This window comes from Zasmidium cellare (genome assembly GCF_010093935.1).
Source record: "Zasmidium cellare ATCC 36951 unplaced genomic scaffold M409scaffold_46, whole genome shotgun sequence".
NCBI lineage: Eukaryota > Fungi > Ascomycota > Dothideomycetes > Mycosphaerellales > Mycosphaerellaceae > Zasmidium > Zasmidium cellare.
Window position 1 is genome coordinate 176938 of NW_022986990.1, and position 22563 is coordinate 199500.

General features: G+C 54.4%; 7 protein-coding genes across 7 annotated transcripts; 2 read left to right on the forward strand and 5 right to left on the reverse strand.

Moving 5' to 3' along the window:
- Positions 1-454: 454 nt before the first annotated feature.
- M409DRAFT_28870 (uncharacterized protein) lies at positions 455-1690 on the reverse strand (the record flags this gene model as incomplete). Its single annotated transcript, XM_033809210.1, has 6 exons — positions 455-711; positions 776-1067; positions 1137-1218; positions 1270-1481; positions 1536-1606; positions 1657-1690. 6 exons carry the CDS (start codon positions 1688-1690, stop codon positions 455-457), a joined length of 948 nt encoding a protein of 315 aa, XP_033661622.1.
- A 333-nt stretch (positions 1691-2023) lies between these two features.
- M409DRAFT_70265 (uncharacterized protein) lies at positions 2024-4072 on the reverse strand (the record flags this gene model as incomplete). The annotated part of the gene is made up of 2 exons (XM_033818652.1): positions 2024-2134; positions 2189-4072. The coding sequence occupies 2 exons, from the start codon at positions 4070-4072 to the stop codon at positions 2024-2026; spliced, it is 1995 nt and encodes a 664-aa protein (XP_033661623.1).
- A 226-nt stretch (positions 4073-4298) lies between these two features.
- M409DRAFT_28872 (uncharacterized protein) lies at positions 4299-5166 on the reverse strand (the record flags this gene model as incomplete). Its single annotated transcript, XM_033809211.1, has 2 exons — positions 4299-4638; positions 4694-5166. The coding sequence occupies 2 exons, from the start codon at positions 5164-5166 to the stop codon at positions 4299-4301; spliced, it is 813 nt and encodes a 270-aa protein (XP_033661624.1).
- Positions 5167-5673: 507 nt separating this feature from the next.
- M409DRAFT_28873 (uncharacterized protein) lies at positions 5674-7472 on the forward strand (the record flags this gene model as incomplete). Its single annotated transcript, XM_033809212.1, has 2 exons — positions 5674-5831; positions 5885-7472. The coding sequence occupies 2 exons, from the start codon at positions 5674-5676 to the stop codon at positions 7470-7472; spliced, it is 1746 nt and encodes a 581-aa protein (XP_033661625.1).
- Positions 7473-8715: 1243 nt separating this feature from the next.
- M409DRAFT_28874 (uncharacterized protein) lies at positions 8716-13676 on the forward strand (the record flags this gene model as incomplete). The annotated part of the gene is made up of 3 exons (XM_033809213.1): positions 8716-8850; positions 8900-13152; positions 13205-13676. 3 exons carry the CDS (start codon positions 8716-8718, stop codon positions 13674-13676), a joined length of 4860 nt encoding a protein of 1619 aa, XP_033661626.1.
- Positions 13677-15190: 1514 nt separating this feature from the next.
- M409DRAFT_28875 (uncharacterized protein) lies at positions 15191-15704 on the reverse strand (the record flags this gene model as incomplete). Its single annotated transcript, XM_033809214.1, has 2 exons — positions 15191-15519; positions 15587-15704. The coding sequence occupies 2 exons, from the start codon at positions 15702-15704 to the stop codon at positions 15191-15193; spliced, it is 447 nt and encodes a 148-aa protein (XP_033661627.1).
- A 472-nt stretch (positions 15705-16176) lies between these two features.
- Positions 16177-22416, reverse strand: M409DRAFT_59763 (uncharacterized protein; the record flags this gene model as incomplete). Its single annotated transcript, XM_033814291.1, has 1 exon — positions 16177-22416. The coding sequence occupies one exon, from the start codon at positions 22414-22416 to the stop codon at positions 16177-16179; it is 6240 nt and encodes a 2079-aa protein (XP_033661628.1).
- Between the last annotated feature and the right edge of the window lie 147 nt (positions 22417-22563).

Consider the following 22563-nt stretch of genomic DNA (forward strand, 5'->3'; position numbering starts at 1 on the left):
GAGATGTGGTGTTTGTGTTGGACTGGCGATTTTTTCACGGTGGATCTGAATCGAGATTGATGTATTTGAATGGTCTGTCATCAGCGAAGCGTATCTGAGGGTTCTCCGATCTCAACAATCTAACTGTGTAGATCTTGTGAACCCCTCTTCCTCATTATTTAGCGCCTCGTTCAGCCCATCTCAAGAACGTTCTCGACCTGACATCAAAGAAGCAATGGACAAATCAGTAGAGCACGATATCATCGTTGTTCCGATGCCTTCAACGCGAGGAGACGTGGAGGACATCGAGCAAGACATGAAAAATCTGAGCGACAGCACCACCGACAAGAAATCTAATACCACAACGCAACGTCTCGACGATGGCAATCGACCAGATGCGGGTTGCTAGCATACTCAGACGACTATTCATAAAGTAGATCAGGATCAGCTGTAAAAACCCAACGCAGTAACGCACTCAATCCTTCCCCTTCCAAACCCCCTCCAAAAACCTCTCAGCACTCATGAATGTATACTCGGGAAACACCCGATTCCACTCATCCGTCGTATTCAGCGCACCCGCCGAGATGGCCAAGATCATACCCGCGCTGAGTTCCGACGCGAGCTCTTGGGCGTTCGGCATGCCTGGATGATCTATCATCGGCAGCCAGGAGGATTTCGTGATGCCCGCTTCGAGGTCTGCGCGTTGGAGGGTGGTGATTGTGAAGGATTTGCCTGGTTGTGAGGGCTGTGTCAGCTACAATGGAGGATGTTGGCGGTGTTTGAGGGATGTCCGTACCTCGAACTCTCTCCCCTATTTCAGTCAATTCCTGTATCGATAGCTCTGTGCCTTTGATCCCACCAAGAACCGGCCATTCGCCCTGATACTCGACGGCCTTGACTACGATGTTCGCGAGGTCTTGTGCGGTGGTGAGTGTGATACAATCATTTTCGCCACCTTCCAGCACGAGAGCCCGACAATTCTGAAAGTCGATGTGCGTTTCGAAGGACTTGAAGTGTTCTGCTGATTTGTGCGGATGGGCGAGGTAGTTTGTGAAGAGGCCTGGGATGAAGAGGGAGTATTCGAGGATCTTTGGGAGGTTAGCTCTGTGGGCATTTCTGTACCAGATAGTCTTCGATTAGTGGCTTCTTGTGCATACCTTCTTCTCCTTGTTGATCTCCTGTAGATATTGGCGGATGACGCCTTTACCCTGGTACCACGGCATGTGTTCGAAACTCGACCTGGCACCTTATCAGCAAGACAACATTGACGAAAAACGCTTGAGTACATACGTAGCCCACTCACTGGGCGCAAAGCGCTTTACTCCCGCCCGAATCGCAGCATCGATGAGGTTCTTCTGCGCGGTATTGTCCGTATCCGACTGTGTGGTGATGAACGACAGTACAGTATGAACACCACGTAAGATCTGGTCAAGCTGTTGTGTGTTCTGGTAGTCTGTCATAGCCCCAGTGACATGAGGTCGTTGCTCATTGCCATCAGGCTCCTGGCTTGCCCGTTAGCCATCGACACCACGCTCGTGGTACCGAGACCCGCATACCTTCCTAGACAGGATCAGGATGCTGTGGCGGTTAGTCGCGACCAGAGCGTCGATGATCTCCAGTGCGACGTCTGCCAGTGAATTAGATTGCGATGTGAATTTGGAGACAGATTTCACTGACTGCCTGACCCTCCAGCAACTGCGATTCTCACCATTTCGCGCGTGAAAATATTTCTGGTGAACGAGTGAGTATAGCGCAAGCTCTAGTGTCTGTCGAAACTCTTGTTTGAACTGCGAAAGAAAGCATTTACATGGCCAGAGAGCAAGGAGGTCGTTCGGCCGAATGGACGGCGTCAACACATGGCAAGCAGCTTTCTTGCTCCCTTCAAACTGTGGAGATGTCACAGAGATTCTCAGAGCAAGACGTCTTGTCGCCCAGGTTGGTGCCATACTGCCAACCACGAGGGGCCAATTTTGCCAATTCTTGTGCCAGAGGTGAGACCATGCCCACGAATTGAACACTTGGAGATAAGCAAATGGGATCATTGTCACAGGTCGGGGGCATCTATTTCCCAGTCTTGGATAAGATCATTGAAAAAGGTAGTATCGATGCCTTGGAGAGACCACTCCTGGCCTTGGATGTTCATAGAGTCGTGACTCTGAGGCCCATCAAGTCCAGCAACATTCGAGATTGACGAACGTGAAGCACACACACGCCCCCGCTCGATCTTGATGAGACCAATATTTGGAACGTCGATTTTGAGAGTTCCGTCATCGTTGCTCCATCCTCCCGGGAAATTCACCGTCGAATTGGTAGCAGCCGTTGATATGGTGAAGATGGACCCAGTTGCTGCCTTGTTTTCGTTGTCTAGAAGATGCTGAAGGACAACAGCAACCCTCGTGTCAATCTCGTCATCATTCTGACGACCAGTATGCTCTACGGCCTCCAAGGCCCGCTCCAGGAGCCCTCGATCACCAGGACGTTGATGTGCCAGGAAGTCAAAGTGCGGACCCTGTCCATTCAACCGCCGCCAATGCGATGAATTGATATGTGCGATGCAGAGGGTGGCCGCTGCAATGAACATGAGAAAGTCCACTCCTCGACAGTAGTTGCTCGTCGAGTTCGAGCCCCTGAGGGCCAAGTATCTCACGAGGATCTCGCGACTGGCGTTGATAGTCGTGAGCTTGTGAGGATCGAACGTGCCATCTGCTGGAGATTTTAGTAGATATGGCAAGTGTAGTCGAGCGAGGATGTGATAATGGGTGAACTGGGTCATTAGCCGTAAGGTGTCCTGGGCAGTCACTGGCTGGCCTCGATTCAAGGATTCTGGGATGAGCCACCATTGCGGGTTCAAGTTTGCTGCAGCCTCACGCAAGAGCACATTGATCTCCTCGACGTATGCTGTATCGTTATCGCGATGATCTGTATGCTTGAGCATGATTCCGCCAGCTGCGCAATGGGTCCTGCGAAGCCGTTCATCTGGAGTATGGGGCGCCATCGCTTCGGGAAAGGAGAAACTGTTGCTGTTGGCAGCACCTTGTGGCAAGCCTAACACCAACGACAGATACCGATCAGAAGCAAGCAAATGAACCCATATCGATTCCTCTCTGCTCTCCTTTCGGTGAAATTCCGTGAATGGGAGTTGTGAAAAGGCTCTGCGATCCATTCCAAGTAGCTGCGCAGTTGATATTGCAGTGCGGAGTATAAGCCATGCATCGCGGAGCCGACCTGCATTATTGTGATACATGCTCTCGATGTATAGGCACTCAATGCCGTCGAGTGAGCGTATCATCCCATGGTTGGAGAGAACCAATCGACGAGCGGTTTGTATTGCGTTCGACGCAATTCCTTGATGATCAACACCCAACAAGGACAGTCGTTCCATCGCTCCCTGAGAGAGCGTTTGCAAATAAGATGCCAGTATCAAGTGTATTTTTGTCAATACAACCGGGTGAGAACCTGTCGCCGGAGGACGCATCAACTCTCGCCATGACACCGATGTTCTATCGCTGAGCGACTGCACACATGGGAGGCCCTGGAGGCAGCTCGGAACTTCAAATGGTTCACGTGAAATCAATTCCAGTTCATCTTGAGTAGGTAGCGCCGTTGCTGCCGATATGAGTTTACGAGATAGCTCGTCAGATCCAGTGGTCAAGCTCTCGCTCGGGCGCGATTCTTGATCGACTTGTCCGAGGACCAGTTCAGTGGCTACATCATGAAAATCATGACGGGCGGGGGAAACATCTGGAGGTGGTACGTGTGCAGGAGGCTGTGAATCTTGCTGCTGGTGAGGATTGTGGCGATCTGCTTCTTGGGCCGGCAACCGGCGGAGAACATCTTCAAGGACCGCCTCGACGCGGCCGAGTCTGTCGTCAATCTGCGAAGTCCGGCCTGGATCTGGTAGCTCTTGGCTAACGCATAGCGTTCCTCGTTGCGTGCAAGGCTCGCAGGAGGAGTTTTCAGAAGCCGCAAAGGTACAGCGGACTTTGCGTCGCTTGCATTCCCAGCAACTCTGGGTGCCCTTTCGCACCTTCCTTGGTGCTGAGTTCTCGTTATCCGAAGGACGTTTGAGGGCATTTGAAATATCCGTTGCCATCGTTGCGAGAGTCTGGAGTTGGAGGGAGCAAGAGGTGAAATGTCTTTCGCCGGAGATACGGGCGAGCTGGCTCCGCGTTTCGGCGGAGGTGTGACTAGTAGGATTACTGCCAGCATGAAGCAGTTGCGTGCGTTGAGACTACCATTCACCTTCAGCTGCTCCCTACTGTACAAATTGATGTGTGGATATATTCTCACCGGCAGTATTTTCCTTGCTACATATCCCTTCACGGCTTTCTCCCAACGACCGTGGCAGAGATCATCCGAAACTTGCCATTGTCATACTGCTCCTGAACAACCCTGACAAGCTCCTCGTTTACGTCCTCGGGACTTCCTTTCCAAGAAGTCTGCATCGACATGAAGGGCGGGTTCAGCGAATGTAGAAAGTAATCGGCATAGTCCTCTGCGCTTTTGAACTTGAACCAGAGCTCCACTTCCTCGCTATGAACGTCGACGAAACCTGACGCTTTATACAGTCTTTCCAGGTCTCCGGGGACTCTGAGCGCATCAGAAAAGGCGGAAGTCACTGGCTCGAAATTTGGATCCAAGTTCTTGCATGCAATGTTCCTAAAACGAGGTGTCAGCTGTGGCACATCTTTACGAGAAGGAAGTTGAAACATACCATGGCTCGCCCACCGATGGCTTTGTCCACATAGTGTTACCGATGATCCCTCCAGGCTTGAGCAGGTTGAACATCTCATTGACGGCAATTTGAGCTCTAGGCACCACAAACTGGAGGACGAAGTTGCTGAGGACATGCGAGAAGGAGCCTGCTTCAAGGCCACTTGCAACATGATCCTCAGTGGCCTCTATCAAAAGGATGTTGACGTTCTGGAGGTCACGTTTCTTGAGCTGCTCGAGCATCCCAGCAGCTGGATCGCCGGCAACGATGGTCATGCTCTCATTTTGTCGTCTTAGCAGCTCCGTGGTAGCACCAGTGCCGGCTCCAGCTTCGAAGACTTTGGAATCATTGTCGAAGGGTTTAATCTTGTCAACCAGCTTGATCAAGGCCTCGCTGCCGTCTCCGGTGACTTGGGCAACGCGATTGTCGTATGCAGCGGCACCGGCTGACCACTTCTCTCCAGCTGAAGCCATATCCAATGCCTTAATGTTATGAGATTGACAGATGCAGTAGAAATGTAGTGAAAGATATGAGGAAGAGGAGGATCTATACTACCTTACTCCGCATGTCGGAGCTCTTGCTCGTTCATACTGCTGAAGACGGACCATGATGACTCGCCAACAGCTTGGTCAATATATCGAGCGGCATTGTGCATCCCTTCTTCTTTCGTATTCCCATTTCAGTCGTCTCTGAGAGAAGTAGACAGGATGTCTCGCGGATGAAGGGGAGATTAGTGAGCGAGGCCCACGGCAAAGGTGCGGCGCATGTGCAAGGATGCAGCAAGGGCAGGCCGAGGCAGACGATTCGTTTGCCAGCGTCATTCAGATCGCGTGCTGTCAATCCACCTCATCTGCTGCACCTTCACCCAACCTCTGCTATTCCCGGCAACCTCTTACACGCCCAGTACAACATCTCCCACCCTGTAGCACCCTTGCGACTGGCGGCCAGGCTGAGCGGTTGGTCCTGATGCTGCGAGTGCAATGATTGCGGCAACTCGTCGTTGGCTGCGACGCAATCGGAACAGTCTACTCATAGGAGCTGGCGTTATCGGCGCCGGCTACTTCGCGACCCAGTATGTGCTGGGTAAGATCCAGGAGGCGCGGCAGCGCATGCGCGAGGAAAAGATTGCGAAGGAGAAGTATGGAGCACGCGGTGGGAGCGTCGAAAATCCCGTCACTGACAGCCGAATAGCCTCCGGCGACGATTCGAACAGAACCAGGACGATTGCACGTATACGGTGCTTGCACTCCTACCGACGGTTCGAGACGAGATCATAGGCGCGTTGCCAGTCGAGCAGATCACCGACCAGCTGCAGCAAGAGAGGCAGGAGAGGTTGAAGCGATTAGGGGCTTCTGAGGCAGCGTCGTCTGAATACCCGTCCGCCCCGCCCAGCGCTACCGACGACGATGGCAGGAGTCTGGCCAGTCTGCAGAGCAGCAGTTACGTTCATGCCAGCCAGGTCGCCCACAGCACTCTGGATATCGGCGAACAATCACCCCGCCCGAAACGCAGCAAGGCACAATTATGGCAGGATATGAAGATTCACTCCATCGCTCGCGCGCTCACGCTCATCTACACGCTGTCGCTACTGACGTTGCTCACGCGCATCCAGTTAAACCTCCTCGGCCGCAGGACCTACCTCTCGTCCGTCGTCGCTCTCGCTTCCCCGCCTCCGCCCACCCAGTCCTCCACGATCTCGCTAGAAAACCGGGACGACGACAACTACGACAATGTCTACGGCAATGAATTTGAGACAAACCGTAAATACCTCACATTCAGCTGGTGGTTGTTGCACAGAGGAAGCAAGCACCTCATGCAGCGCGTAATGTCGGCAGTAAAGGATGTCTTTGGAGGAGTGAATATTAGGGAGGACATTACCTTGGAGAGATTGGCAGACTTGATTATGCAAGTGCGGAGGAAGGTTGAAGGTGCTACCGAGGAAGAGCGAAGGAGGATGAAATGGCTCGAATATCTACTACCGCCGAGAGAAGAGGAGACATTCGTGATTCGACAGGCCGGTATGTCTGAGAGCGATGAATCACCGTCGCCGGATACACAACCTGCAGATCCAATGGACGAAGACGAGATGATCAGCGAATCTCTCCGACGGCTGCTCGACGAGACTTCTGACTTGGTCGATTCACCCACCTTCTCATACGTCTTGACCCGCCTGCTCGACTCATCGTTTTCACACTTAATCGATTATCGAGTAGCAGTCGAGGCATACAAGACATCAGGTCCAGCTGCACCCACGTTCGAAGAAAGGATAACCGAGATCCCGGATACGAAATGCAAGGTCGCCCACATCCTCCCCGTATTCTGCAAGCAGGCGCATGTCATTGCACAGAGCAGTGGAGAGCTTGATGCAATCACAGGGGAAGCCGCACAAGAGAACGAGTACCTGGCCGCAATGAATCAAGTCCCAGATCTGCAGTCGTTCGCTGCCGTCATATACTCGAGTAACTTTGAGTACGAAATGCCCGAGGCCGTACCTGAGGACGTGTATGCCCAAAGAGGAGGACAAGTCTCTAACTCTTCGAACAGCCCAGACTCAATTGCTCAGGAGATAGCCGACTCGCCGCCGAAAGAAGTACCAGCGGAGAGTGTGCTAGAAGAGAGCGAGGTGCTGGTGCTCAACGAAGCTCAAGAGGAGGATGCACAAACTCCAGCAAAAGCCGGACCAGCCAGTGACTTTGAGGCCGCGCGGGAGAAGGCTACGTCGTCTGTAGATGGGGAAGACAAGCCGGCGGATGACCAAGGACATATAAAACTTGCATAAGAGGCGGTTACGACGAGGGACTTGGAGGATCTCACTTACCTTGTTGTACTAATACCCAACCTGGAGCGAAACCTTGCAAATCTACAACCACGTTGATGATGACAATTGCGCACGTGTCAAGCATACTTTCAATCATCTCTGAGTCTTTGAAGTGTGGTTTGGATTGACTTCGATCAAAGATGTAAGCCTCGCCGTCGATGAGGTAACTCCTAATGTTAACCAGGATATCCTGAATTCTCGAGGGCATGGTTCCAGTGACGCAACATGCCAAACAAACAGAGTCGTTTCAGAGAGTTATGGTCCCTGATCGTCTCGCAATCGAGTAAGATCAAGGATCACATCAACGGTTGCTCGGCGACAGTGTTTGGCAGAGAAACGCCTGGGCATGTGATGCTGATGCAATCCCCGCCAGCGTAGCACTGTTGAGCAGCCTTGTAGCCAGTTGAAGATGACCAGCCAGCCCCCATCGCCCGGAATTGCCACTTGCCAACAGCTATACTTGGATGGCAAGCGGTATAGACGTTGCACGCGGTTGAGCGCGCTCCGGACACGCGCAGTGGTGAAGGAGAAGGTGTAAGCTGTCACGGCGGACAAAGCCAATAGGGGCTGCGGACGGCAATATGGCCGTTGGAGCAGCAGACAGGGGGCGTGAAGCATGTGATGACATGACATGGAGGTGTTGTCGGCGGTGAAGGTGAAGAATCATTGATTGAGACTCCTGTTGCGTGCATGTTTGGTAGCAGTTTGGCGCGTGTCCGCGGCTAGAAGAGCCATAGAAACAGTGCCTCAACCGCAGCGATATGGAAGAGAGGCTGCTGTGGAGGTGGTGAATGAGGGTGCGGCACCAGTGCTGTCCTGAAACCAGGGTATGCCCAATCAGACGCGCCTGCGTGCAACGGCGGACCTTTAGCGAAAGCATCGGCAGAAAGTCCAAAGTGTATCCTGGCACCACCACCTCCGTACCGCCCACTGGCCTCTCTTTCACGACCGCATCGCCGCCTTCACCACCGCCTACACACCACCTCTCACACCGCCGGCCATCTCTCGCATGGCTGCTGAAGCATGAGTGTCTCGCTGTGCTCAGCCCGCCCGCCACATCGTCTCCGCCGCGCCCGCGCATTCCTGTAACGCTCCGCGTGTCCTGCTTAGCTGGGGGGACTAGCAACGCCGGGGGAGAGGGAGAGAAGGGGGAGAACATCACCGCCACCGCACACCGCAACCTTCCTAATCCACCGCTGCCGCCATGTCGCATACCTACGATGTTGGCACCAAGGCCTGGCAGCCTGATGCGACCGAGGGCTGGGTCGCCTCGGAGGTCACCAGCAAGAATGTCGACGGCGACAAGGTTACGCTCGTCTTTACCCTCGAGAATGGCGAGGTAGAGCATATCCATCTGAAAGAATGTGTTTGCATGCTGATAAGGACAGGAAAAAACCATCGAGACCACCCTTGACGAGCTTTCCAAAGATGCCATGAGCTCGACTTTACCGCCTTTAATGAACCCTGCCATGCTCGAAGCCAGCGATGACCTTACGAACTTGTCACATCTGAACGAGCCTGCCGTGCTGCAGGCGATCAAGCTGCGGTATGCCCAAAAGGAAATCTACACATACTCAGGCATTGTCCTCATCGCTACCAACCCCTTTGCGAGAGTGGACTCCCTCTACGTACCGGGCATGGTGCAAGTCTACGCCGGCAAGCACAGAGCCTCGCAGGCGCCGCATCTGTTCGCCATCGCGGAAGAGTCGTTCGCCGATATGCTGCGGAATGACAAGAACCAGACCATCGTCGTTTCTGGAGAGTCAGGAGCAGGTAAGACGGTCAGCGCAAAGTACATTATGAGATACTTCGCCACGAGAGAACCTCCCGACCAGCCTGGTACGCGGAGTCGAGGTCGTGCAGATACCATGAGCGAGACGGAAGAGCAGATTCTGGCCACGAATCCCATTATGGAAGCCTTCGGTAACGCCAAGACGACACGAAACGACAACTCGTCACGATTCGGCAAGTACATCGAGATCATGTTCAACAAGCAGACCGACATCATCGGTGCTCGGATACGAACGTACCTGCTCGAGCGGTCAAGATTGGTGTTTCAGCCGCTTAAGGAGCGGAACTACCACATCTTCTACCAGCTCGTGGCTGGTGCAACTGATGCGGAACGAAAAGAGCTGGGATTGGTGCCGGTAGAGCATTTCGACTACCTCAACCAGGGTGGTGCCCCGCAGATTGATGGCGTGGACGATGCAAAAGACTTCAACGATACCAGGCAATCTCTCACAAGGCTTGGTGTGTCCACAGACGTCCAGGCGAACTTGTGGAAGATACTAGCTGCGCTGCTGCACATTGGCAATATTAAGATTACTGCCACTCGGACAGACTCCCAGCTGGCTGCCAATGAGCCGTCACTTGAGAAGGCGTGTGGTCTTTTGGGCATCGATGCTACCGAGTTCGCCAAGTGGACTGTCAAGAAGCAGCTGGTGACTCGAGGCGAGAAGATCATGTCCAACCTCACTTCACAACAAGCCACCGTGGTCCGAGACTCTGTCGCCAAGTACATCTACTCTTCGCTATTCGACTGGCTCGTGGAGACCATGAACGGATTCCTTGCACCGCAAGAAGTCATCGAACAGATGCACTCTTTCATTGGTGTGCTCGATATCTACGGTTTCGAGCACTTCGCCAAAAACAGCTTCGAACAGTTCTGTATCAACTACGCCAACGAAAAGCTGCAGCAAGAGTTCAACCAGCACGTCTTCAAGCTCGAGCAAGAAGAATACCTGCGGGAAGAGATCGACTGGAAGTTTATCGACTTCAGCGACAACCAGCCATGTATCGATCTGATCGAAGGCAAGCTGGGTATCCTTGCACTTTTGGACGAAGAGAGCAGGCTGCCGATGGGTTCTGACGAGAGCTTCGTGAACAAGCTTCACCACAACTTCTCACAGGACAAGCACAAGTTCTACAAGAAGCCACGATTCGGAAAGAGCGCTTTCACGGTCTGCCATTACGCTGTTGATGTGACTTACGAAAGTGATGGATTCATCGAGAAGAACAGAGACACCGTTCCTGACGAGCATTTGGAGGTCTTGCGGAACAGCTCGAATCCTTTCTTGAACGAAGTCCTGGAATCCAGCGCGGTTGTACGGGAACGAGACAATGCGGCACTCAATCCCAAGGCGAACGGTGCATCTGGAAAGCGGATGGGTGCTGCTGCGGCCAAGAAACCCACCCTTGGAGGCATCTTCAAGAGCTCTTTGATTCAGCTTATGGACACCATCAACTCGACCGAAGTGCACTACATCCGCTGTATCAAGCCAAACGAGGGCAAAGAGGCATGGAAGTTCGAAGGCCCCATGGTCCTGAGCCAGTTGAGAGCTTGCGGTGTGTTGGAGACTGTCCGAATCAGCTGTGCTGGGTACCCAACGAGATGGACTTATGAAGAATTCGCGTTACGATACTACATGCTGATACATTCGACACAATGGACGACCGAGATCCGAGAGATGGCAAATGCGATCCTCAAGAAAGCCCTCGGCGAAGGCAAGAAAGACAAGACTGACAAGTATCAGCTCGGTCTGACCAAGATCTTCTTCCGAGCTGGTATGCTTGCTTTCTTGGAGAATCTGCGGACGAACCGTCTTACGGCAGCTGCGATCATGATCCAGAAGAACCTCAAGGCCAAATACTACCGCCGTCGCTACCTGGAAGCCATCAACAGCATCCGTGCATTTCAGGCCCGAGCTCGAGCAATCCTGGCACGACAAAAGGCCGAAGAAGCACGTCGGCAACGGGGTGCCACGACCATCCAGCGCGTTTGGAGAGGGCAGAAAGAACGCAAAAGGTACCTACAGCAGCGAGACAATCTCATCCTCTTTGAAGCGGCGGCAAAGGGCTGGCTGTGCCGAAAGATGATCCTCGACAAGAAGTTCTCCGATGCTGCACGTGTCATCCAGAGGAACTGGAGAAGCTACCGGCAACTCAAGGGCTGGCGCGAGTATCGCAAGAAGGTCGTGCTTGTGCAGAGTCTGTGGCGAGGTAAGGGCGCTCGCAAGACGTACAAGACACTCAGAGAAGAAGCGAGAGATCTTAAGCAGATCTCGTACAAGCTCGAAAACAAGGTCGTCGAGCTCACGCAGAACTTGGGCAGCATGCGCCAAGAGAACAAGGCGCTCAAGGGACAAGTTCAAGGTTACGAGAGTCAGCTCAAAAGCTCGCGCGAGAAGTACAACACTTTGGAAGCGAGGACGAACGAGCTGCAGAGAGAAGCAAATCAAGCCGGTATCAGTGCCGCGCGGCTGGAACAGATGCAGGCAGACATGTCACGCTTGCAAGCCAGTTACGAGGAGAGCACCAACAACATGCGCCGTCTGCAAGACGAGGAGAAGAACCTCCGCGAAAACCTTCGAGTTACTACCCAAGAGTTGGAATCTGCAAGACAAGCCAAGACTGTCGCCGAAACCGAGAAGCTCGGCCTTCGACAGCAAGTGGCAGACTTGCAGGACCAACTCGAGTTAGCCAAAAGGGCCGCACCCGTCACAAACGGCGAGCTTACCAATGGAGGTGCGGTCGGTGGTCAGCCGTCCGGGCTCATCAATCTCGTTGCGTCCAAGAAGCCGAAAAGGAGGAGTGCAGGTCCTGAGCAAATCCAGACAGAGAGATTCAGCGGCGCTTTTAACCCGCGACCGGTCTCGATGGCGTTTGGTGCGTCGGCTAGTGGGCACACACAAAACCTATCCGGGTCTACGTTCAATCCTGGGCTGGAGAACGTGGAGATGGAGCTGGAGAACTTGCTTGCAGACGAGGATGGCCTTAATGACGAGGTCACGATGGGTCTGATTAGGAATCTCAAGATCCCGGCTCCTGGTACCAATCCACCACCCACCGACAAGGAAGTGCTCTTCCCTGCGTACCTCATCAACCTTGTTACTAGCGAGATGTGGAACAATGGGTTCGTCAAGGAGTCTGAGCGCTTCTTGGCCAACGTGATGCAGTCCATCCAACAAGAGGTGATGCAACACGATGGCGACGAAGCGGTGAATCCTGGCGCTTTCTGGCTGTCGAACGTGCATGAGATGCTATCCTTCGTCTTCTTGGCTGAAGATTGGTACGAGGCACAGAAGACCGACAACTTCGAGTACGACCGTCTGCTTGAGATTGTGAAGCATGATCTGGAGAGCTTGGAGTTCAACATCTATCACACCTGGATGAAGGTGTTGAAGAAGAAGCTCCACAAGATGATCGTGCCTGCCATTATCGAGTCGCAGTCCCTACCAGGTTTCGTCACCAACGAGAACAACCGCTTCCTCGGCAAGCTCCTACAATCTTCGAACCAGCCCGCCTTCAGCATGGACAACCTGTTGAGTCTGCTCAACAATGTTTACAAGGCGATGAAGGCGTTCTACCTTGAGGATACGATCATCACACAGACCGTGACCGAGCTTCTACGATTGGTTGGTGTGACCGCGTTCAACGATCTTCTCATGAGAAGAAACTTCCTGTCATGGAAGCGTGGTCTCCAAATCAACTACAACATTACCAGGATTGAGGAGTGGTGCAAGAGCCACGATATGCCCGAGGGAACCTTGCAACTCGAGCACTTGATGCAAGCGACCAAGCTTCTGCAGCTGAAGAAGGCGACTTTGAACGATATCGAGATCATCCAGGATATTTGCTGGATGTAAGTATTCACAAACATTTTTGTTGTCGACGTTTACTGACTTACTTCACAGGTTGTCGCCAAACCAGATCCAGAAGCTTCTCAACCAGTACCTCGTTGCCGACTACGAACAGCCCATCAACGGCGAGATCATGAAGGCTGTTGCTTCGCGTGTGACAGATCCAAAGTCCGATGTCTTGCTCCTGCAAGCCGTCGACATGGAAGACTCAGGCCCGTACGAAATCGCAGAACCCCGCGTTATCACTGCACTCGAGACGTACACGCCTAGTTGGCTGCAGACGCCTCGCCTCAAACGTCTGGCGGAAATCGTGTCCGCGCAGGCCGTAATGCAACAACAGCTCGATGCTAACGGCATGATTGCTGGCGGTAAAATGGTCGGTGACGAAGACGGTATCGACGTGATGGAGGGTCAGTGGCCCGTCCCCAACGGCATGAACGGGCACAATGGTCACAACGGAAACGGCATCGGGCTGGGCGTGCACCAGGAACTGACGGAAGATGGAGAGTACTCGCCGCGAGCATAGGGTGCCGCGCCGAAGTTTTTTCAGCCTCTGCGGGAGGATGTGATTAGGAAGGCTTTCGACCGCAGAAAGAGCAAGAACACCAACGACATCAGCAGCCATCGATTACGGATTTGGGAGAGCGTAGAAGAGGAGAGGACGTCGTCGTGTTTGACGAATGGAGGATAATCTTTATTTTGGGAGCTACAAGCAGAGAGAGCATCGACATATTTCTGGAGTTTCTATCGTGAGATGGAGGCAGCACCGCCGATGTTCGATGGAGAGTCTTTCGACCAGGCTGGTTGGACTGTTTTCGATGAGAGAAAGAGAGAAAACCCTCTAGATGAGATTTCGGCATCATCATGGCATGTTGGTGTTGCGTTTCTTGGCCCTTTTTGGTTGTTTTGGAACTGCGCGTTTTCCCCCGGCTTGCTGCTGTTTTGAGCATTGGCGTTGTGATGTAGAAATGTGGGCTTTTTTCCCGGCGAAAAATGGGTAAGGAGAGTGTGTGAGTGAGGGAGGGAGGGAGTCCTCTCGAGAGAAGGAGGAGTGTTGCTAGGATAGTGTATTAAAACCAGAGCCTCTCTTCTCGGGTTGAGGAAAAGGCTGTTGTGTAAAACCTCTTGATGAGACACCGACTTTTCCGCAAGCTGGGTGCTCATGACTGATCATCACGGTGACTTTGCACCGATCGGTGGAGACACTTGATTGATCGATGACCGAAAGGACCAACAACAACATGTTGCAGAGAAGGGTCGATTCACAAGAAGAGATCCCAGACAACCACGAGGTGAGGTTACATCTCTCGGCCCAACTTCCCTCCTCCCCCACCCGGACATTCACGCTCCCCTAAACCCGAACTGCCCGTTCAGGAACCAACTCCGGTTTCTCTCACACATATGTCCCTTGATGACATGCATATACACCTTTCGACTGTAGATCTCCCTCTCTTCCCCACCGCAAGGTCCGCAGACCGCACAACCGGTCTGAAGTCTGCAGACTCTTGAGCGAGTTGCGGCTCTCCGTGCCTGCATATACGAGTAGCGAGGAGGGTGAGTGGAGTTTGGGGAACAACATTGATCGACGGACGTCCTTTAGTTTCCGTTGGGGATGGGCGAATTGGAGCGGAGGTAGACGTGGTGTGAGGCCAATGATATGGGGTTGATGGTGTGCTGGGTGGAGGGGGGTGTTGTTGGTTCTTTTCTGCGTTGAAGACGGAGGGTTGTGAGTTTGGAACTGGCGGATTGAGCTGGAGTGGATGTTTGTTCTTGGTGGGATCGTGCATATGTGATCGGATCTGGTTTTCGATCCTTGCAGCCTTTCTGTGTTCTGGAGGCTGTGGTGAGGTCTGAGAGTGCACTTTTGGTTCTCTGGTTCTTTCTTCTGTCCGTTTGTTTGTTCGCTTGCTTGTGGTGATGAGGGCCATTCCTATCTGTCTTGCCCACTTCCGTACCCATCTTATAATAGCAAGTCTTCGCATCTGTTCGACAACTCTGCTCGGCCAATCCCCGAGTCGTTACTTCATATCACCAACCCACTCAAGCCTCATCATCAGAATCCTCCTTCACCTCAGCCTTGACCTTCGCCGTCTTCCTCAGTCCCTCCCCAACATCCTCGCCCACCTCAATCCCATCCTCATGCTTGCCCTTCTTCTGCTTCTTCGCCGGTGGAGCACCCTCCTCATCGTCGTCATCAGAAGCCTCCGCCGCTGCCTTCTTCCCCTTCCTCCCACCCTTCCCCTTCGTAGCCTTCGCAGTACTCTTCGCCTTCGTAACCCTAGCACCACCCTCCTCCCCATCCTCACCCAACTCATTCGCCCGCTTCCGGATCGTCGTGAAACGATTCTGGATCGATTTGGCGTTGCACTCTGCAACAAAACCCCTTCGTCAGCAAAACCCCCCTGGTAACATGTGTAGGGGCATGTCGCGACTTACCAGGTCCCATCAACTTGGCGAGTTTCTCACCAACGCCGTTGGCGAGCTTGACGTCGAAGACGCGCACGACGGCTGCGAAGAGCTTCGCGTCGGCTGCGGTGTCCCATTGCATTGGCATGGTGGGCTGTTGTGGTGGTAGGTTGGAGTGTGATGTGGTGGTGTGCAGGTCTGCTTTGAGGGGATGAGGCTTTGTGAGTCGGACAGTGTTTTGGAAGAAGTGGTGTCTTGATTTTATTTAGAGGAGAGAAAAGAGGAGCAGAAGGCGAAAGGAAAGATGTAGGCAGCAGGTGAGGTTTTGAGCACGTGAAGTCTTGAAGTCGATGCCGTCTGAACTTCACTTCGTCGCTCATTCACTCTCGTGCGTGGGACGAAATGAAGACAAACTTGTGACGACATGAATGTCCAGACGTGATAGTATGAGATGAGCGAGAGCATGTGTAATGATGGACAAGTTGAGTGTGAATTTCGACAGCCGCTCGCATCTAAAATTCACAAACAATGCAAATCAATTCTAATCTAAACAAAAGGGCAGTAAACGCTACATATGCGCTCGCTTCCAAAGGGGTATCCAAAGAGGCTGTCACCACACCCTATCTTCTCGATCCCGGCGGAGGAGGTGGGGCGTAGGGAGGTCCTCCGTAAGGTGTTGTTCGTCGCTGATGGTACAACGGATCGTCTGCTCGGCGCCTGAAATCTGTCTGCGCGTCTCGATAGCCCTGGGGAGGCATCTGTTGTTGATGTTCTTGACGCCGCCGTTCTTGCTCTTCGTGGAAACGTCGCTGCTCCTGTGCTACCGCCGTTTCCGCCTCTCTGGCAGCTTGCTCTCGAAGAGTGATGCCCGCTCTGGGCTGTGGGAACGGCGAAGAGCTGAAGCCTGAAGGGTGCATTGCATGAGGTGGGAGCGGTCCACGCCCGTAACTTTGCTCTTGCTGTTGTTGCTGACGTTGTCGTTCCATCTCTTGCTCTTGCACTCGCTGAGCGTGAAGCATCTGGTCGGCTCGCTGAGCGTGAAGCATCTGGTCGGCTCGCTGCTTTTCCGCATGAATGGCATCATATCTCTGCCTCACACGCTGTTCTTCGTTGGCTCTCGCCTCTTCCTCGTAACGCATGGCCTCTTCGCGCGAGCCATGCATGCGTTGCAGAATTGACACCCCTTCATTGATCGAGCTGTTGTGTGAGTGATGGGCTCGATTGATTTGTGTCGGCGCTTGTGAGAAGGGTGGATACTGCTGTGGCTGAACTCCATACGGGTTGGAGTGCAAAGGTTGAGACGTTTGGTGCGGAGTTCCCTGGGGCGGTCCGCTTAGGATTGAACGTTGGTCCCGTGGAGGAGCCGACTGCTGCTGAGCTGAGAGCGACGGCGTCCGGGAATGTAGAGCGTTTGGCGGAGGTGATGGTCCAGCTCGCGGTGTGCCAAGTCCCAACATACTGCTGCGGTGAGGCTGGTAGAACGCTGGTCGCCCATCTCTGTCCAGCGGGGTAGGGTTTGGCGGACTTGGATGGCTACCAGGCCCCATCATACGTGGCGGCCAGTCCTGCTTAGGAGCTGATTGCATTGGACGCATACCCCCAGAAGAAGGCTCATGCTTGAGTGTTGCAGGAGGTGGCACCGGTGTCGAAGAAGTCTGCGAATAAGATGGACGATGGAAGTGAGAGTGTGGCATCGATGGCTGTCCGAACGTCTCCCTTCTGGATGACTGAATACCTGGCATCGGCTGTGGTGTTGATGAAGGAGGGAACGACGCTGGTCCAGGCGAGGCAACACGACTTGGCGTGGGCAGACTATCGCGCTTAGCTGGCTTCGGCTCCTCAGGCTCGCTGTTCAAGATTGATAGCAGATTGGACCTCTTTGGCGGTTCGGGCGCCGGCGTGGGAGCAGCAGCAGGCGCCGGCGTTGCTGATGGCATGGGTGCCTGCGCTGGAGGTGGTAGAGGAGCAGACGTCGGAACTGAACCCGGCCTTGAAGTTTCCGGCTTCGTTGGCGATTGATTGTAACTGCCGCGGGCAGCAAACGGCGGCAAGGGTGTCGAGAACGAGTGCATTGGGCCTGCATTGGGCCCGAATAGAGGCTGACGAGTGGAGGCAATGGGCGGGAATCCAGCTCGTGGCGGTGTTGGGGCGCGCTCCTCCATGAGTGGTTTGCGGTCTGGCGGAGGCGCCGCAATCGGTTGGCTGGCAGGAGAGCCATGAGTATGAGGAATATGGCCCGGCGGTTGTTGCTGGAGTTGCTCAACACGTGGATCGGTATCGTACTCTGCTTGCATCCTCAACGCACGCTCCTGCTCTTGTCGTAGGCTGTTCATGAACTCATTTGACACGTTCGAAAGCGTACGTGTAGGCTGCGCCGGTGGGGGTTGACTTCGCGGTGCCGCTGCAGGTGTCGCTTGTTCTTGTCCCAATCTAAACGGAGATGGCGGTTGAGCACCAGGTCGAGATTCGGACGTCAGGAATCCACGTCGAGATCCAAGTGGATGCTGCAGGCCTCCGCGAGGATGAGCAGCAGCCGGCATTGGGGCTGGAGCGGGCGTTGACGCAACTGGTAGCGGACTGGGCACCGCTCTCTGGGCAGGGATCGGTGTGCTCTGGGCTGAAGTCGAGTACTGGGGTTTGGGCTGGTACGCAGCTTGCGGAGGAGAGGCGTGCTTTGGCGGTACTGCATGTGAAGGTGGCATCGCCTCTTCTATATTCCCTGCTTCGGTCTGTGGTGCAATCGTCCGCGGAGTGCTGGATTGAGGGTTGTCGTACTTTCGCTTTACAATGGGAGTTGGGGTTGGTGGTGGACCAATATCCACACCAGCCTCGCGGCGCGTGTTGGCCGCCATTGCAGCTTTCTCGAGGTCACCACGACCCCCGTCAATCTGACGCTGATAATGATTCTTAATCATAGTCTGTGTCTTCGTCCCCATGTGGGTAGCGATAGCACCGAAATCAGTACCAAAGTGCTCAATGTATTTGAAGAAGTCCGTCTGCTCAGGCACAGACCAATAGCTCGAAGCACCTGTCTTAGGGGCTGACACGGTCGGTCTCGGCCGATCTGGTCCCTCTGTCATGTGGTTGAAGCGTTCTTGGTCGAACATCATCGCCGTGGCTTGGTCTGGGATCAGAGATGGCCCTGCTTGCAGGTTTGCTAGAAGGTTGGCATCTTCTAGACTCTGTGCTCGCGCCATCTCCTCCTGGGTATGCACGCCTGGCGGTAAGAATGGCTTGTTGGGTGAAGTTGAGGGCGCGGCGGCCAGCGCAGCCAACTGAGTCTTTCCTTTCCTGCCAGGTTTTGCATCGCCAGTACGTCGAGGTTTCTTTGCGGGCTTCTCGCCGTTCTCACCATTGCCCTCTTTGGACCCAGGCCCAAGTTTCTTGGCAGGGGACGGGTTGGCGAGCAAGCTCTTGGACTCTACTTCACGTTCGCCAAATGTGGTAGGGGCAGCAGCGCGCTTGGGTCGTCCAGTCGTTGTGTCACTTGTTGCAACAAGCTCTTCGCCGCCCCTAAGATCTGCCATGAGCGCCGAGCCTCGTGAAGGGCGGGAGCCTTTGCCACCCCTGCCTCTGCGACCACCCTTGAGCTTCTTGCCTCTGTTGTCCCTGAAACGGTTGTCCCACTTGAAGGCATAGTAATGGTGGATGCAATCCTTGTAAGTGCGGCCAGGCAGAAGCGACGCAATCTCGCCCCATTTCTTCGGCGTCTCCTTGAAGGCCGCAATAAAGACGTCTTGCTCTTTATCTGTGAAGGTGTCGGCTGGTGGCAGGTAAGAGAAGACCTGTGTGAGTGTCTCGGGCTCTCGGAGTCTGTTGGCGTTGATGAAGTTATAGCGAGCCGCTTCCTGAGGCCACAGTTGATCAGGCAGTCTCGCTTCCTTCTCCATATCGGCCTGTACTTTCTTGGCCTCACGATCTTGCCTCTCCTGTTCGATGCGCGCAGTCTCCTCTGATTGCTTCAGCACCTGCTCCAGGGCATATTCACTGCTGTACTTGTGCAGTCTCCTGCCCTCAAGCACAGGATTGATGGGAGCGGTGAGAGCAGCATCGAATTCAGGCCCCGGTTCTGCGGACTGCTGACGGTCTTTCTCGGCGTCTTCTTTGACTTTATCCAACGATTCGCATTCTTCTCGCCACGCCCGATAGAGTTCGGCGAAGTCCTGCTCTATGTTCGACGCAGCTTCAGCTTCGGCCTCAATCTCTTCCTCAAGAACGGCCATGACTTCGTCACCGGGCTCCTCCAGGGACTTGAGGTTGTCTTGGAAGGCGTCATCTTCATGAAGAGGCGGTGCTTCCTCCCCTTTGAACAGGTATGGAAGCGAGATGACCTCAGGTGTAGGCCTTCGAATACGTGGAACGACATCTGTGGCGTCTTTGCGAACCGAAGCACCAGCAGCATCATCACCTTGCGGTGTTGGAATGTCGGGGCCATCATCAGATTCTGAAGTGTGCACTACCGCCGGAACGGGTAGTGGGGCGTCGGCGACATCGTCATCTACATCCATGTCGTCGTCGCGTTGAGCTGCGACTCGCTCCAAATCGTTGGTCGTCAATCGAGCCAAGCGAGCAATCGACTCCAGTGGAGTCATTGCACGATACTGTCGTTCACCCAGGTCTACCATCTGCTCCTTGAGCTGTCGTTCTTTGCGCGCATGCTTGGCTTCCAATAGTGTTTCGTCCTCATCTTCGGAAAGGTCATCCTCGCTGGACGAGGCGATCTCATCTTCAGATTTCTCGATCCGTTTGCCGAAGAATGACTGCCTTGCAGAATGACCTTGGCTTTCGTTATGGTTAGACTTACGCCTCGGAGGCTCGTCAATGTCCATCCTGTCTTCATGGCTAGTGTTCAGAGTGCTGGGTGCAGCGCTGTCGTGATCCTCCAACTTGGCTTGGACATCTGGAGGACCAGTGTGGTTTTTGACGGAAGACTGAGGATGACCAGATGGTGCCTTATCTTTCTCGTCTCCGTTCGAGTCTCTCTTCGCGGGTATAGCAGGGCAAGACTTTTCCATGTAGCCAGGTGCACCAGGTCTTCTCCATTGGTGCCACATCTTGGGACCAATAGGCGGCGCAAATGATGGCATAGCAGCATGTCTCTCTGGTGGACGGCTCTGGGGAGGCATGGTGCGATCCCCACCCCTTGGAGGCCCCGACGCTCGAGCTGCTTTAGGGGCTGTTGGTATCACTGACGCTTGAACCTTCGGCGAGACACTGAAAGATCGATTGCGGGGGCCTGACGGTGCAGAAGGCGGAGGTGTTTGGCCACGGGAGATACCACTCGCATGTTGGAAGACACCAGCGTCGGAGCGCGGCGATGCAAAGGCAGGCCTTGGGGAGATGTTGCTTTGTCCAGGCGAGGGACGCACCGCCTTTGGGCCAGTGGGAGCCGTTACATCTGCATGACGGGGCACAGCCGGCGGATGAGGAGATGTCAGATGCGGCAGAGACTGTCGAGATGACAGTGGCGATGGAGGCACTGGTGCAGACTGCGAGACAGCCTGATTGTTGGGCCCTGCCAGGTTCTCCAATGATCTTACGCCCTGAAGTCTATTAGACGCCGGGATTGTTGATTCAATCTCGAGGGCCCGGGGAGCTTTGGGAGCAGTCGGCGGTGGGCTTGCATGGTGTGCTTTGGGTGCAGAAGGAGCAGCCTTTGGCGCAGTAGGCGCGTTGGCTGGCGGTGCTGACTTGTCATCGAGAGCAGGCTTCTGCTCCTCTACCGCAGGACGCTCGTCTGTCAACGATAGTGATCGAGATTCAGCCGTAGATTTTGACCCCGGTGCAACTTGATGCGCTGCAGCACTTGGTGCAACGGAGAAGCTAAAGGCGGGCACGGGTGGTGCTTGAGTGGGAGGCGACGAGCCACGAGAGCCATATCGATTCGCTGTTGCATCGGCACGCCCGTTGAGATATGCCGGTGTCTCTGACGGCGTTTCCCTCTTGGGAGCAGCTATTGAAGCCGAAGATGGCCTACGGATTGAAGTATCGGCTCCTGAGCTTTCGAGAATTGCTAGCCGCTCAGGGTTAATGGGCAGTGATTGTGCAGATTGATGTGTTGCGCTCGTCGGGACGGATTCAGTCGACATTCGTGATTCCAGCCGGCCAACCGGTGGGTCTCTTCTTGGTCGATCGAGTTCTCGCTCTCGTTCACGCTCTCGGTCAAGCCATTCAGGCCGTCTCTCATCTTCGCGACGTTCAAATCTCCTCTCGTCTCGACGCTCAGCATCTCTGCTGTCCCGTGATAGATCTCGACCAAAGCGCGGTGGCGGACTACGCTCACGACGGAAAAGGTCTGCTCGATCATCGAAAGGTCGTCTGCCTCCACGAGTGCTGCCTCTATCAAAGAAATCACCACGACCGCGACCTCGCCCCCCGAAACCTCCCCGAGATGAGGACAATGGGGGATTGTCGGAGTAATTTGAGCCAGCGGAAGGCGGCCCATCCCGCGACGCTCTCCGCGCGCTTCTCACATCGAGATCACGTGGAGGAAAGTCCCGCGGCTCTGGGAACTTCCTTGGCGGCGACCTCTCTCTCGGCGGTGGTGAGCGTTCGCGACGGTCTGGATAATCGCGCTCTCTGATGAATGACCGCGAGCGATCAGTCGTTCCCAAGGGTGGTGCATCGCGCAAAGTTCGTGGTGCGCCTCCAGAGCCTAAGCCGCCAGGAGGTGGCCCCCGCGTTGGAGGCCCGTCAAATTGCGATCTAGGACCTCTTGGCGCGTCAGAGGCGTTTCGGGGTGGTGGCCCAGGATGTCTGCCGTCAAAGATGCTCGCATTCGACGGGCGACGGTCAGCAAAGCGCGGGGGCGAACGCGATCGGTCTCCCGGTCCTCTGTATCCAGAACCGCGATACGACATGAGCAGGAGGAGGCCGGAGCGCTTTCAGCAGCGCCACAGCGGAGTTGGAACCGCGTGTCAAGGAGTGTTTCAAAGCTTAGTCAGGCCGATCTGACACAGCATTGGCCGGTCCCGATGTCGAAGCCCGAGATGGCCGTGCTGTGCAAT